Consider the following 16,268-nt stretch of genomic DNA (forward strand, 5'->3'; position numbering starts at 1 on the left):
ACAGTGTAATGCACACTGGGTGTTAAACACTGAAATATAGACCTATAAGGACCATCTAAAAATATTGATTTTAGGGTTGTTTTAAATATTAAATATGAACGATTAGCAAATAATTCTATAGCATTAATGCATGGAAATAAGCAGTGGATATAAAAATATTCTGCTTAACTATGAAAGACTGCCTAAGTGCTTAAATGAATATAAAAACGAGTTTTAAAATTCTTTATTTAAAAATCTCTAACTGTAATGTTTCATAAAAAATATATACATGTTTCTATTTACATATTCCATTAATTCTGTTAGTTTGAATTAGATTTTAAGTCCAATTTTGAAAAGCTTGCAGAATTTCTTCTGAAATTAACCACTTAAAATTACTGTATGCATAAAACTTACAAAAACATATGCTATATCAAGGCAGAGAAAAGAAAAAAAGTGAAGTGGCTACAAAGGTCCCTGGGGCATCACCTGCTCACCTAGGAATAAGGAGTACTGGATACTGTTCCTTGTCACTGCTCACCTATCTGGATGTAAAGGGTCATAAATTACTTTTTTTTGTTTAAAAAAAAAAACAGTCTTTGTAGTTTTCAGGCCAAAATTGAAAATGCCACACATCCTCTTTACACTTTTATCTAAACTAAGTCACTCCCTTTGGTTGATACCAACTAAGATACAATTTCTGAGATCATGATCTTTTCATGAAATTAAAGCAGAAAACTGTCCAGGAAAATGAGACTTCAAAGTTGGTGCATCTTAGCTGATCTCATGAAAATTCTTTGGAACCTTCTGTTGGTCTGTAACCAATCAAGGACTCTTTACGGCCATCATCCACAAGTAGATCCACTAGCACATGCGGTTTATCATAACCAAAGGAGGTGGGGGCTTTTATTACTGTTATGAGCTCTTGTCCTTCTGTTTTTATTTCACCTTTATTATTTGGGGGAAATTCTGAATCAGATGAGTTATGTGATTCCAGACAGCTGGAATCAGTATCAAAACCATTTCTGGAGTGATCACTACCAGAACAATTTCTGGAGTGATAGGAGTTTAAAGCGACGCTGCAGGGTTCAGACTGGTTACTACTTAAAGGTGAAGAACTCTCTCTCTCTATTGGAGTCAGATGGCTGCCCGGGGCCATGTCAGGAATGTTTTCTTCAGTAGTCACCACTTCTGTTATACTAGAAAGTTCTTCTGTATGCTCTACTTTTCCTGAATTGTCTTCGGTATGCATGCCTGGAACTGTTGCTGGAGACAATGGTTCTTCACAGACCACCTCCTTTTCTAAGGAACATGGCTGGTATGATGTGATGAGTGATACATATTTGGATTCAGGTTTTGTCTCTAAAGTAGCACTTCTTACCACAGAGATCTATGGGGAGAAAAATTGATTAAAGATAAAATATTGTTAAGCTTAAGTGCCTACCCTCAAAAAAACAAATGTCTAAAGTAATGGACCACCAAATGGCACATTTAGGATAACGGGTGAATCAGATGGCTGCCTTTTCTTTTTAATGAAAGGTACCATAGTAAGATTAAAAACAAAGTTTTAGCATTTTTAAAAAGCCATCAGATATCTTTTTTTATTATTATTATACTGTAAGTTCTAGGGTACATGTGCACAAGGATATCTTACTAATATACGTTGCTTTTTGAAACATTACTGTGATGGTTAATAGTGAGTGTCAACTTGATTGGACTGAAGGATACAAAGTATTGATCCTGGGTGTGTCTGTGAGGGTGTTGCCAAAGGAGATTAACATTTGAGTCAGTGGGCTGGGAAAAGCAGACCCTCTGTTAATCCGAGTGGGCGCAATCTAATCAGTTGCCAGCATGGTTAGAATATAAGCAGGTAGAAAAATGTGAAAAGAGAGATTGGTTTAGCCTCCCAGCCCACATTTTTCTCCCGTGTTGGATGCTTCCTGCCCTTGAACATTGGACTCTGAGTTCTTCAGGTTTGGAGCTTGGACTGGCTCTCCTTGCTCCTCAGCCTGCAGACAGCCTATTGTGGGACCTTTGATCGTGTGAGTTAATACTAAATAAACTCCCCTTTATATATATATCTCGATACTTATATATATATTCCATTAATTCTGTCCCTCTAGAGAACCCAGATACAATTATCTTCCACATGTATGCATATTATGTCTGCAAAGTGAGCACATCTACTTAATATTCTCATTACTTGCCTTCATCATTGTAATTTTTAGTGGCTCATATTATTTCTTTATACTGATAAATAATTTCTCTAATAGATGTGGAAATGTTTCCAATTTTTACTAGCTATACAACATGTTAAATATCCTGCACATCTTTTTATTTATGAAATTATTTCCTTATAATACATTTTTTAAGAGTGGAGTGACTATATTGAAGAAATGGCATGTTTATGGCACTATTACACCGAATACCCACTGTGTGCTTTTCTTCTTACCAGGGCTAGATTACTTTTAACCACCATTTACCCATTATCCTACTACTACTGGATATCCCGGTTTCTTTTTCCTTCTCTAGTGTAAAATGGCATACTGCAAGGTTGCTTTGTGCTTAATTACTAGTAAAAAATAAAATATTACAATTCATTTGTGAGTTGACTACTAATTGAGAGTTCTTATCTACTGTACTTAAAGGTAGTTTTTTTAATAGCAAATTTTAATGTGCCCTTTGAGCATCACAGATATTATTCCTGTCATATTTGATTCAAATAGATACTATTCTGTTACCATTAAATGTTCTTTTCATCAAAGGCTTTGAAATGTTGGACATTAAAATCGTCAAACTCCTATGTTAGTCTCATTTTTGGCCAACTTTCCTTTTATACTCCAGCAATAATGAAGTGTTTCCATATTTGCAGATCTTTCAAAGTCATGCTTTCTTGGCTCTGCACCTCGGCACATTCTGTCCCCTAGTGCCTAAACTCCTGTGTGTCTCTCAAGACTGCTCAGGCATTGCCTCTGGAAAAGCCATGACTAACCCCATCCCAAAGCTGGACAAAGTCCTCACAGGCTCAGGTATAAACCTTTGAACCTATCACACTGTATATATCCAATGTATACTTATCTTTTCTTTCCACTAGACTTTAAGATCTTTAACAGAATTGTCTGTGTTTTTGCCCTGAGAATTAAAACAAAACAAAACAAAACAAAACGTGCTGCATAGCAAAAGACACAGTATGTCATTTTGGATGTGTGGTAGACTGATTGATGGCAGGTGACATGCTGTTGAATATCATTCCACTTTAAAAATATAATTTAAGAAACTATCAAAAATGGTTCAAGTTAACCTTTTAGTGTGTACAAAAAAAATTAAATACATTACCAAGGACTTGGGTAATATTATGCTTTTTTCCTTCAATGGATTAATCTTCTTAATATAAAAACAGATCAATACCAGGCTAAGTACTAGAAAGAGTAGTAAAGCAGCAACAACTGGAATCCAAAGAGAACCTTAAAAAAGGCAGAAATTGCAAATTACAATTAAGATGGAATACTGCTATTATCTATCAAAAAGTCTTAGTGCCATTCTTGAATAGATTTACACATTAGTGAATATGGCCAGAGTTTTAAAGAGCACTGAAGGAAACAGAAGTTAGGAACTCTGAGTAAAAAATTAGGTATCTGTCTTGGATAGCAATATGATTCCTCCCAGCTCTGCAATTCTAGAACTTTCTGGGACTATTCTGCTATGACATAATATAGTTAAAATAGCTTTTCCACAATAATTTCCTTACAGCCCTACATACAGTATGTGTCCACGGTTATGCACTTCTTTCAGTTAAAAATGCAAAAGAAGAATTTAAAAAATATCTCTCCTTAGAAATAAATTCTGGCAGCTGGGCACGGTGGCTCATGCCTGTAATCCCAGCACTTTGGGAGGCTGAGGCAGGCGGATCATGAGATCATAAGATCAAGAGATTGAGACCATCCTGGCCAACATGATGAAACCCCATCTCTACTAAAAATACAAAAATTAGCTGGGTGTGGTGGCGTGTGCTTGTACTCCCAGCTATGCGGGAGGCTGAGGCAGGAGAATCACTTGAACCCGGGAGGTGGAGGTAACAGTGAGCTGAGATTGTGCCACTGGACTCCAGCCTGGTGACAGAGCGAGACTCCATTTCAAGAAAAACAAAAACAAAAACAAAACAAAACAAAACAAAAGACAGAAATTCTGGCAGTGTTTATAGCTCTTAAAATGATTTAGCCCCCACTCCTCAGAATTTTCTGTTACATTTATTTATTTCATGACTGCAAATACTTATAAAGCTTCACAGATGTACATGCACACAGGAATGCTGCACAGGAATAAAGTCCCCTTAATTACAAATCAGACATAAATAATATAAAATAGGAAAGATCTGTGTCCAAGCACAGACATCTAGAATCACCATTGTGTATTTTGCTCTAATGCTGCTTTTTATTTCTGCAGCACAGTCTTCAGTATTTTTTTTTTCATAGTTCTCTCTTCCAATTAACAGCACTGTAACATACTGTGGCAATGTCTGGCTTCCTTTAGGGCATTTTGTTACCTAGAATTTTCTAACTATGGAAGTTACTAGTTAATGAATGCTTCTATTACGCTTATCACAGGATGTGAAAAAAGTTAAATCATTACAAAAGTAAAAAATAACTACAAAACCACTCCCTTTAATGTTGTTATAAGTCCCATGGGCTGAGCAAGTGCTGGCTGCAAGGCATTGAGGCAAGCAGGCAGGGGCTGCTGCTCAGGAGCCACAGCGATGCTACCGTGTGGCCATATTATCAGTGCAGTTTATAATTCAGGCTAAAAACAAATCTGGGGCATTTGCAGTATTTCAAATTTTGAGCATTAAGAAGGGTTTTATTTTTCAAATAGCATAATGAAAATTAGCATAAAATGTACTGCACTGCTTTAAGTCACCTATTTGAAACCTTCATATAATGGCTGGAAGTTATTAGTATTGAATTTTAGGTGTTTGTTCTGACTCTTCAGCCTATATTTCCATTCTTCGAAAATATACTTTTATCATAAAATTTTAGTAAATTTTTAAACCTATGAAATATATTCTAAAAAAATCCTAAGAAAAAATGTATATATATCTATATATATACACACATATATATGTATATATAGATATATATACACCCATACACACAAAGATAATCATCAAAGCATGAGTTGTCATAGTGAAAACTCCTATACTCTTAAAAGTCCAAAAACAATAAAACATTAAATACATAATTTATATAGTGAAATATTCTACAGACATTAATATTAATGAAGTATCTGAAATAAAATGGAAAAATATTTATAATATATGCTTAAAGCAATAAACAAAATCATATATACTATACAATATGATCATGTCTATGTAGAAAAACTAAAGAAAATATCAAACTGTGAGTAATGGGGTACTTTCGCATGGTAGAACTACAGATCATTTTATTTTCTTCTGGCTTTTCATATTTTATAAATTATCTATAATGAACACTTACATTTCATAACTACAAAGAAAAGTCCAAACTTCTTTAAGATACCTGACACCTGAGAGTAACAGTTCTAAAGTTCAAGTGCTAACATATATATCTCTACCTCCCAACCCCCCATATTAAAAGATGAAATAAAATTAATTATTGTAAAATGCTATAAAAATGATCCATTATTTATTATTCAAACCCATCTATAAACTTTTCTGGATATTAACCGCAAGTCTTTGTCCAGTCCACATCATACAGTTGTAATCAATGAGCGTTCCTGCTCTTCAGTCTTTAAATTACAATCCCCATAGAGAACATTTTAGTGGATTCATAACATCTTGCTATGGTGAAGTAACAAACTGACTTATAATTCATAATCCTGAAATGCAAACATTTGTGCAGTTTTATGTACTTATTATATTTTTTTTCTTTCCTGGGTCAAGGGGCCATCACATGGCTTTCCAAATTGGTTGTTCTATATCTTTTAATGTGTGAGAAACTGCTTTATTTTTAATTTTGAACTTTTCTAAGGAATGGAACTAATGGAACTGAATATTGTTAAAACAGATCTTTTGAAACTGCAAATGAGTTTGCTTTCCTCACATGATCCTGTTTTAGTTACTGCTCCCTCTATATTTAGAAAAAAAATGGCAAGAATTTACCTTTTATGCTGCTATTGAAAATGGTAATACAAACTTCTTTTGACTTTTCAGTTGTAACACCCCATACATGTAAGACTCCTTCTGCTGAAACACAGTACTGAGAATTCAGTGAGGACACTGGAATCGCTAACTGGCACTGAATCTCGTCACAATCATCTTCCTTCTGCGTCAGTATTTTATACTGAATCTAGATGGAAAAAGAAAACAGTGAAAATGCACAGCTTCTTTTAATCTGCATTAAAAAAAAATCACCATACTAGTCCTGGTCAAACAACTGAAGAAAACATATGTGACTGATTTGAACATGTCTAAAAATAGCTTTGATATCAATAAGTCAATTTGTTACTTCAACATAGTACGATACTATGCATCTGTTATATTCCTTATAAAGACGGTTAATTTAAAAACTCAAATTGCAGGAATGTTTATTGTTAGTTGTTAAACTAACAAATGTTCATTTGTCCTACTCATTTGTCCAGAAACTTAGCTGGTGAGAAACAGAAGTATTAATATTACTTTACATCACTGCCAATGAGGAAGAAAATCCTCATTTTACCAGTGGAACAATGGAGGTGTACTGGGAAAAATCCTAGATTAGAGCTGTTCTGGTAAGTGAAGTAAATAAAAACGTAAATGTATTCATGTAGTCAGTGTTAGTGACTAACTCCGTATCATTTTTGCTTTAATAGCATTCACATATTTTTTTCTTATCAAAATCTATGATCTGTGAGTCTTGCTTGAATATTTATAAGCATTGTATTTTCATTACACTACAGAAAGAAACAACTTTTGCTAGCTACACAAGAATTTCCATTATGAAAAATGTGAAATAGAAACACATACCTCACTTCCGTTCATTCTCACATACACATTGTACACCTTAATGTAACAGGTAGTTTCTGGATCATAATCGACTTCCTGCTCTTCTCCATTTACAAAAACTGAAGGGTGAAATATGTCAATCATGATTTGCTTCTCCTCCTTTCTGATATCCAGTTTAGGTGGTCCAATTTTTCCTGGGGAAGGAGGAGGAGAAAGTATAATAAGTACTTGGAACTTCATGGTACATTTCATAAAATTACCAGAATCTGTCAATCAGCCTATTCTTTTTTTGTTCTGGTTGTTCTTTTTTTTTTTTTTTTTTTTTTTTTGAGACGGAGTCTCGCTCTGTCGCCCAGGCTGGAGTGCAGTGGCCGGATCTCAGCTCACTGCAAGCTCCGCCTCCCGGGTTCACGCCATTCTCCTGCCTCAGCCTCCCGAGTAGCTGGGACTACAGGCGCCCGCCACCTCGCCCGGCTAGTTTTTTGTATTTTTTAGTAGAGACGGGGTTTCACCGTGTTAGCCAGGATGGTCTCGATCTCCTGACCTCGTGATCTGCCCGTCTCGGCCTCCCAAAGTGCTGGGATTACAGGCTTGAGCCACCGCGCCCGGCCTCTGGTTGTTCTAAAGCAGGACCACATTTAAACCACTCCACAAATATCTAGAAGATAGTCTCAGTGTCCTTTATAAACAAATGTTTCATAAATCTTAGGAAAGAAGCACTCTTATCTAATCTAAATGCCTCTTTAGCAGTTTAATTTCATTTCTAGTTATAAACAAAAATAGTTATAAACTTTGGTTTAAAAAAGACTTCACATAATATAAACTCTATTAAGTAATTTTTCCTTTATCTTTGCTTCTGTGGATTAAGCAGCCTGGTTTCTAAGAAATGCTTCAGAAATGGCATTAGTTACCTTCCCTCACCAAAACTTTTTACTGTGAAAGATCAAAACTTACTCCATAAATGTTTATTAGGTCTTTGATGTTTGAGACTTTGTTGGTGAACCATTCATCTAGTCTTCACATATTACTGTGTACCACTGTGTGCCAGGCAGGTCTGTTTTTAACGCATTACTGTATCCTCAGGGCCCGGTATACTTTCCGGCACATACTAGGCCCTTGATAAATCTATATGGAAAAAAAAATCTAACATGCAGATGGTGTGGTAATCAGATGACAAAAGTGTGGACTCTGGGGAAGAAAAGTATTTAAAGGGCAAGGAGAGGAACAGCCTGTAGAAGAGACCAAGGAGGCACAATCTGAAAGGCAGGAGCAGAGCAAGGAAGTGAGGCTAGAAGGAAAGGGACCCAGAGGCTAGAAGACCAGGGAGGAGTCAAGTGACTAAAGGTGTCTTTCACCCAGGAGTGAGGGTCTGAGAGCTAAGGCAGGATGTCATAGTTCGAAAACAGGAACTGGCACTAAAGATTCAGGAGTTTGAGGTGACAGCAAACATCAGGTACACTATGGGAGTGGGATGCTGGAAGAGTGAAGACCTGAAAATCACTGTGGCTGAAGAGAATAAGGAACTCTGCAATTTTTAAATGTATTAAGGTGGTATTCAAGCTCCCCAGGCATTAAGAATAAGAGTTGGCTGCCAAAGTCCTTAGTGAATATAACTTACAAATGAATGACAAAAGATGAGAAGGGCAAGGGTGGTGCAGGGGACCGCTGGGCAGCACAGACCCATAATTGTATGAAGTGGAAATGTCATAGCATAGAAGCAGCAAAGTGATGGCCACCTGTTAGCCCTATTTTGTGGGGCTTGAAAGAAGGGGAGGAGGATACAGGTTGAGTATCCCTTATCCGAAATGCTTGAGACCAGTAATGTTTTCGGTTTCTGAGTTTTTGTTTTCTGGATTCTGGAATATTTGCATTATACTTACCAGTTGAACATTCCAAATCTGAACATCCAAAATGCTCCAATGAGTATTTCCTTTGAGTGCCATGCTGGTGCTCAAAAAATTTCAGATTTTGGAGCATTCTGGTTTCCAGACTTGGGATGCTCAACCTGTACTCTCTAAATACCTCCAAGTGCTTCTTAAGCACTGTGATAATTTTCAGCAACTGCTAATAAAAGCAAATATATACAAGACATGTATATTTTCCAATTTAAAATTTACATGTGTACACATTCTACTCACCATCTCGGCACACAGCAAATTCTTTTGACTTTGCATAGGCAGATTCTTTTTGTCCAACCCTGGCTTTAACTCTGACCCAAAGAGAATTTGATGGATCACCAACGTGATCAGAAATATTACAATAATGATGAGAAATACTGATGCAGGCATCAATCCATTCTGCATTCTTAACACTAAAAAGAATTAAGAAATGTGAAGATAACTTTTACTGTTATTAAATAAACTCAAACCATTTCTGTCTGTGCTTTGCTTTTTATTCACAGCACAAAGCAGTAGAAAGAGCAGAGTAAGAATAGGATGGAGACGCTAAAGAAAGTAGGAAGCCCTTACTCTTTAGTTAGAAGAACTACAAACTCCGTTACAGTAAAGAGGCTCAATTCAAAATGTAAGACGTATGCAAGCCACATTCCACATTCAATTTTTTAAAAATCTGCTTTTTTAAACAACTCTAAATTCCATTAATATACATGTTAATTATAGGACTAAGCACATTACAAAAACTAACAGTTGTCAAAAAAGTTTTTTGAAATTTATATTGTTCTACTAAACTAAAAACTACATACACTATAGGAAGACAACATACTAACTGCGAGACGGAGTCTTGCTCTGTCGCCCAGGCTGGAGTGCAGTGGTGTGATCTCGGCTCCCTGCAAGCTCCGCCTCCCGGGTTTACGCCATTCTCCTGCCTCAGCCTCTTGAGTAGCTGGGACTACAGGCGCCCGCCACCATGCCTGGCTAATTTTTTGTATTTTTCAGTAGAGACGGGGTTTCACTGTAACTATTAGCTTTATTTGTCATGCTAATCTCAGTTTAGTGATACTTCTCTACTTCAATACTGATAAGGAAGAGGAAATAAGAGGCAAGAATATCTGGCAAAGAATTTACATCTTTAGCACTTTTGGACATCTACAAGCAGTTCAGGATGTTTTGCCACGCGGGAAGGATGATGAAAGCAGAACACAGTTGCGGAATTTGCAAGGACCTAAACAAAAATGGATAAATCAAAGAGTGACACTCACCCATAGTTCTTTACCTCTACGGTAAAAACAGGGTCCTGTGGCATGTTCTGGTACTCCCAATATACGATGGTGTTCATGTTATAGGACTCAATTGTAACATTAGTTGGTATAGGCACTGTAAGAGAATAAAAAAGTAAAATGGACAGTTGTAAGAAACTAACATTAATATTGGAAAACCTTATTGTAAGATGCCACATTAGTCAGATACGTATATTTGAAGAAAAGCAGAATTCACCAGGATACCAAAATTATTTAAATTAAGAGTAGATATCTAGAAGTTAATTTTATTGAAAAATCTATAAAGAATTCTGATTCATTTTAAATTATGGAAACATTGCAATATAAAGGAAACACAAATACATCATGAAGCAATAAATTCTCATAATATGATAGAAGTTTTATAATCAAATGCACTGACTACTGTAATAATCATCCTCATTTCATCACTAGAATTTTCAATATTTGATACTGCAGATTGTATTCAACATTGATATGGTTTGGCTGTGTCCCCATCCAAATCTGAACTTGAACTGTATCTCTTGGAATTCCCATATGTTGTGGGAGGGACCCAGGGGGAGGTAATTGAATCACAGGGGCTGGTCTTTCCCATGCTAGTCTCTTGATAGTGAATAAGTCTCAAGAGATCTGATGGGTTTATCAGGGGTTTCTGCTCTTGCTTCTTCCTCATTTTTCTCTTGCTGCCACCATGTAAGAAGTGCCTTTCGCCCTTGCCATGATTCTGAGGCCCCCCCAGCCATGTGGAACTGTAAGTCCAATTAAACATCTTTTTCTTCCCAGCCTTGGGTATGTCTTTATCAGCAGCATGAAAACAAACTAATACAAATGTCTACAGAGGAACTGGCTACACTAAGGATGGCCAATTTCACTCTAAAATACCACCAACCTCTCAACTCTACACATAATACTATTATGCCTTCAACACTTTTTCTGTAGTACAGGAATAGATACCTAAAGATTGAATAATGGAGCCACACATTCATTTCATAAACATTCTGCTCTCTGGGGTGTGCAGGGCTTTTTACAAAACATACCCAACATTTCTTCTTGCCTTCACTCTTTTAAACCTTTCAGAAAACATCTGTTGATAAGACTCGAAAGAGTCATGCAAGAGGACAGACAGAAGTCATTTTAACATCTAATCAGACACTACCAAAATCTAGTCATTAAAAATAGTCACAGGCCAGGTGCGGTGGCCCACGCCTATAATCCCAGCACTTTGGGAGTCTGAGGTGGGAGGATCTGTTGAGCTCAGGAGTTGGAGACCCCATCTCCACAAACAATTAAAAAATAAGCCAGGTAAAAAGGCCTGTGCCTGTAGTTTCAGCTACTTGGGAGGCTGAGGAAGATCGCTTGAGCCCAGGAGGTCAAGGTTGCAGTGAGCTGTGACTGTGCCACTGCATTCAGTTCTCTTAAAAAAGACCAAAAAAAAAAAAAAAAAGGTAGTCATTTTTCCCCACTGTTCAGTGTAAAAGGTTGTTATCCAACATCCCTTGGAAAACTGAACACATACACTTCTCCTTTCTCCCTTCACTTCTTTATAAACATGAATGTATACAGTTAGCGATGTGACCCCAAATTTATGGTTATTCAATCTCACCTAGCTGGAACATTCTTTTAAACATGATTTACTTATATAATTAAAACAAATAAATGAATGGCAATGTGGACAGGAACAGTGGCTTCCAAACATAACTTATAATCATCCTCAAAAATTGAGAGAGGGACAGAAGTTTCTATTTTTTCAAAGTGCCTTGGATGATGATGATATTTAAATTTATATCAAGCAGACTGCTTAAATAAGAAAAATACTCCCTGGGTCAAACATTAATAAACTTGGGTTCTTTCTTGGCCACACTGCTAAATACTTCAGATTTCCTGATCTTTCAAGTGAGGTGTTACTTTCATATCCCTAAGATATTTGCTTACTGATGAAGGGAAAATCTATATTTTCCCCGAAACAAAAATTCTAATATTCAAGACCAAACTGGTATATTGCCTTAATTTACAGTTATTTAACATATATATTATATTTTCAAAGCAGAACATGGATCAAGAGTTATTTAGGTAAATAATTGGCACTAATGAACCATTAAATGCTATCACCATTATTATTTTCTTTTTCTGATTATTTTTTCCTTTATTGCAGTGGTTCTCTGTGGGAAGTGATTTTGTTGCCCAGGAGACAGGCAATCAATGTCGGTAGACATTTTTGGCTCTCACAACCTGGAGAAGAAATGCGGGGGGTAGGTACTGCTGGCATCTAGAGGGCAGAGACCAAGGGTGCTGCTAAATATCCTAAAATGCACTGAACAGCCTCCACAACAAAAAATAATATAGCCCAAAATGCCAGTAATGCCAAGGTTGAGAAACCCTGCTTTATGTTTACAATTTAAGTGTTCTTCTTTAAAAAAAAAATTATGAGGAAAAACTAACTTAAAAACAGAATGCTTTACAGTAAAGCAGTATATTTCATGGCTCCCCTCAAACAAATGAATAGATTTGGTTATTGCCAAAATATCTAACTTCTATATTATTTACCAAAATGGTGTAATAATTTGGGCCAAAAGGTTGAGATGATAAAGCTGGGAGGGTCTGAAGATTCAAATACTTCATACTACTAACTTGACCTTTTTGTGGCCAGTGACCAGACACCTAGTTTTTCTCCTTCTGCTTCCAGAAGCGCTGCTGAAGGCTGTTGGTACCTGCCATCTCTGGTTCTCTAAGCAACTTCCTTGTAGGTGATCCCAACAGCACTGCTCTCGCCAGAGTAGCCTTGGCTTTTTGTTTTTTGTAGAGTTCCCATGGCTATTCATAGCAGGGTATACTGCGGCTTCCTTAAGAGCATCTTTTTTCTATCACATGCTTGCATCTCAACCTCCTGAAACAACTCAAATACTTCATAATCCATATTTTAGGTAGTAATAAGTCACTCCTCTTCAGCTGGGTTCAATCAACATTAATATCAAATAATAATCACACATATAAACACACTTTTTCAACCAGAAAAGAGAGGTACTTGATGCTAAGAAAACTCATACTAAATCTGAGCCTTCCTTCAGAGGCCATTTCTTCATTTTGGCATTTTTTGCCTCTTGAGAGGCTGAGAATTTTCAGACCAGGTGGTCCTGGTTTCTTTTTAACAGTTCTTCCCATGATTGAGCAGGCTCACCTGTTACCATAAGACCCAAGAAAAAAACCAGGTGGCACTTTCAGCACTTTGCTTAGAAACCTCCTGAGCTAGATCACACAACTCCTCAGACATTCTCTACTTTTGGTGTCACTGAAAGCTACAGTGTCACTCAGCTTTCTGCCACTACATAGCAAGGATCGCCATTCCTCTGGTTTCCAAGACTGGAAATCCTTCCCTTCCTTTTAAGCCCCATGCCTCCACTTTTTTTTTTTTTGAGACGGAGTCTCACTCTGTTGTCCAGGTTGGAGTGCAATCTCTGTTCACTACAACCTCCACCTCCTGGGTTCAAGTGATTCTCCTGCCTCAGCCTCCTGAGTAGCTGAGATTACAGGTGTGCACCACCACAACCGGCTAATTTTTGTATTTTTAGTAGAGATGGGGTTTCACCATGTTGGTCAGGCTGGTCTCAAACTCCTGACCTGGTGAACTGCCCACCTGGGACTCCCAAAGTGCTGATATTACAGGTGTGAGTCACTGGGCCCCGCCTAAGGCCTTCTTTTTAATTATTCCCAATAGGAATGGCTTTATAACGGTATCTACTCAACCTGAAATTCTTGTATGTGTCAATCTGCATACCAGAATATCAAAAAAAGTGCATTTGTACTTAGGAAGGGGCTATTGAATCACACAATGGAAAACTACAAACAGGAGGAGGCTTGTGCAGCATTAGATTAGTTTTTAATGGGAACCAAAGTATGTTTCCTATAATTTAAGTAAAAGCCTGATATGGTTAGACTAGGACAAGGACTTAAATCATAGCTTTCAAAGCAAGACAGACAGGTGGTAGGAAGAAAAGATTTCAATGATTTATAGAAAAAGAAATTACTACTAGGTTAAAAGAAAAACGTACACCCAAAAGATGTAACCTGTGGTTTTTAATGCTACCAGAGGAGAAACTACGTGGTTATGAGACATCTGCCTTTGTTTTGCCAAATATTACTTTTTGTCAAATATTATTTGCCAAAATAGTATGACAGACATAAGCAGTTTTCTTAAGCTTCAGAATTTTGTAATGGGAGGTTTAAATTGTTATATATTCAGATTAAATTAATTAAGGCTTACAATAAACTTCTAATATATTTATACTATGTAAATAAAAATATATGCAGAAATAGCAAAAGAGTATTATTATCTCTGGGGCTTAAGAAAAGATCTTACCAGAGTGATTTCATGAAATAAGATCATCTTACAGATTTTCTCATCTCTTGAAAATGCCAAGATAGATAGTTTTGTGTAGCTCATGTTGCTTTTGGAAACGGGCTCATAATTATTTAATGTATTACATCTGCATACTATCCGGAGTAAACTTTAGGTATTTTAAGATCTAATTCCCAGAACTCCCCTACAACTCACAGCTAAGAATTTAAGAAAACCAAACACAGGAGAGAAGAATTTGTTTTTCCTAACACTTTAATTACAATGCAGAAAAAAAGGAGGGCCCTGGTTAAAGCCAACTGTTTCCTCAGACAGCTGATAAGCCAGAAGAGACAGGATATGAAAAAAGAGAGACAAAATAAAGGAGCAGTGAAGATCAGCAGGTGATATAGAGCAGTGCTACCGACGGGACAATAAGAATGTCACAAAGGACCAAAACACCGCAGTCGTGAGAGCTCTGCAATAAATGTTGGTGAATGCAGGGTGGATGGCAAACTCCAGATACCTGCAGTATAGTCTGAGGACACTGGCCATTTCCTCCGCATACATGGGTGACAGGAACCAGGGCTGCTACCTGTGTGCTCCATCCTGTAACCACCAAAAGCATCTGTGTCTCTTCAAAACACGACAGCCCGAGGAGTTCATCACCCATCTTAACACACTAGTGTCAAAAGACTGTATAAAATTATGTACACCTATGGTGGAACAGGGCTATGGACTCTACAGAAATCATCCGACAACCTGCTCACCAACCTCTTTCATGCAAGAGCACACTGAGAAGCATACGGAAGTGAGGATGAAGTAAACTGTTGTTCTGGATTTCAAGTCATCTGACACTACAACTCAAAAACAAATGTTTCAAATTAAAGCATCTGGATCTTTTCTGAAAGAACAACCCTCAGAAAAGATCTAACACCTTCCCCATGTTAAAGATACAGGGACAGGAATGGGGACTGTCACAAAGATTTCATCTGCATGGCAAACAGAACCAGCATAAGAAATCCACACCGAATAAATGAAAAGTACCAAATCAAGGCCTTTGTATTTTTGTCAGAATATATTTGATTACAATCTACCTCCTGAATGGCTTCCGGTGCTGATAAAATGACTATTTTCCTGAATGCTTTCCAACTTTCACCTTAGCAAGGAGCCGCATCCCCCAGGTTTAAGCTGAGTAGGACATTTTGAGAATTCTTGCATGTGATGTTTCAGGTGTTCACTGAAATCTTCTAATTGAAATTTTTCTTTTTAAAGAGCCAGGCATGACACATAGTGGCCTGCAGTGAACTTGTAAGTAACTAACCTCCCCTATATTTTTCCCTCACACCACCACCAAGTTGGGGCTTATCCAATAAATATCTGCTCAGCCACTTTTCTGACTTGAAATCCAGGGCTTTATTCTTACTCCTGTTTATCCAATTTAATCTAGTTGGGTTTGGCCTAGCATTAGTTCTGACTGGACCAGACCCATCTAGTCCCTGAGAGAAGTCATTTCTCAATACTAATTGTCTTTTGGACTAACTCATTCTGAATTGAGAAATAGTTTAAGAAATGAAAAAACAATGCAGGCTTTTCCAGTCTACTAAAAAAAAAAACTATTTTTGTCTGCTGGAAGAGATGGAAGAATGAGTTAGATGCTGAGCCTATTTTAACTTTCTCATACTGATCTGGTCAAGTTTGTCTTTTTTTTTTTTTTTTTTTTTTTTTTTTTTTTTGAGGGGTTTTTTCCTTTTTTTCCCCCGGTGGGGGTGGGGGGTGCGGTCTTCGGCTCCCTCACCCTCCCCCCCCCCCGGTCCACGCCTTTACCGGCCCCC

At 37.2% G+C, this 16,268-nt stretch overlaps 1 protein-coding gene across 3 annotated transcripts in view; it reads right to left on the reverse strand.

Moving 5' to 3' along the window:
* Positions 1-208: 208 nt before the first annotated feature.
* IFNGR1 (interferon gamma receptor 1) overlaps positions 209-16,268 on the reverse strand; it is a 21,625-nt gene continuing 5,565 nt past the window's right edge. For all 3 annotated transcript variants that reach the window (XM_025381989.1, XM_025381987.1, XM_025381988.1), the window contains 6 exons: positions 10,089-10,203; positions 9,070-9,242; positions 6,953-7,125; positions 6,110-6,296; positions 3,313-3,440; positions 209-1,366 (listed from right to left, as the gene is read on the reverse strand). In XM_025381989.1, the coding sequence (XP_025237774.1) occupies positions 761-1,366; positions 3,313-3,440; positions 6,110-6,296; positions 6,953-7,125; positions 9,070-9,242; positions 10,089-10,165 (1,344 nt within the window). In that variant the 5' untranslated portion in view covers positions 10,166-10,203 and the 3' untranslated portion in view covers positions 209-760. The remainder of the gene's footprint in view (positions 1,367-3,312; positions 3,441-6,109; positions 6,297-6,952; positions 7,126-9,069; positions 9,243-10,088; positions 10,204-16,268) is intronic.

This window comes from Theropithecus gelada, chromosome 4, assembly GCF_003255815.1.
Source record: "Theropithecus gelada isolate Dixy chromosome 4, Tgel_1.0, whole genome shotgun sequence".
NCBI classification, from domain to species: Eukaryota; Metazoa; Chordata; class Mammalia; order Primates; family Cercopithecidae; genus Theropithecus; species Theropithecus gelada.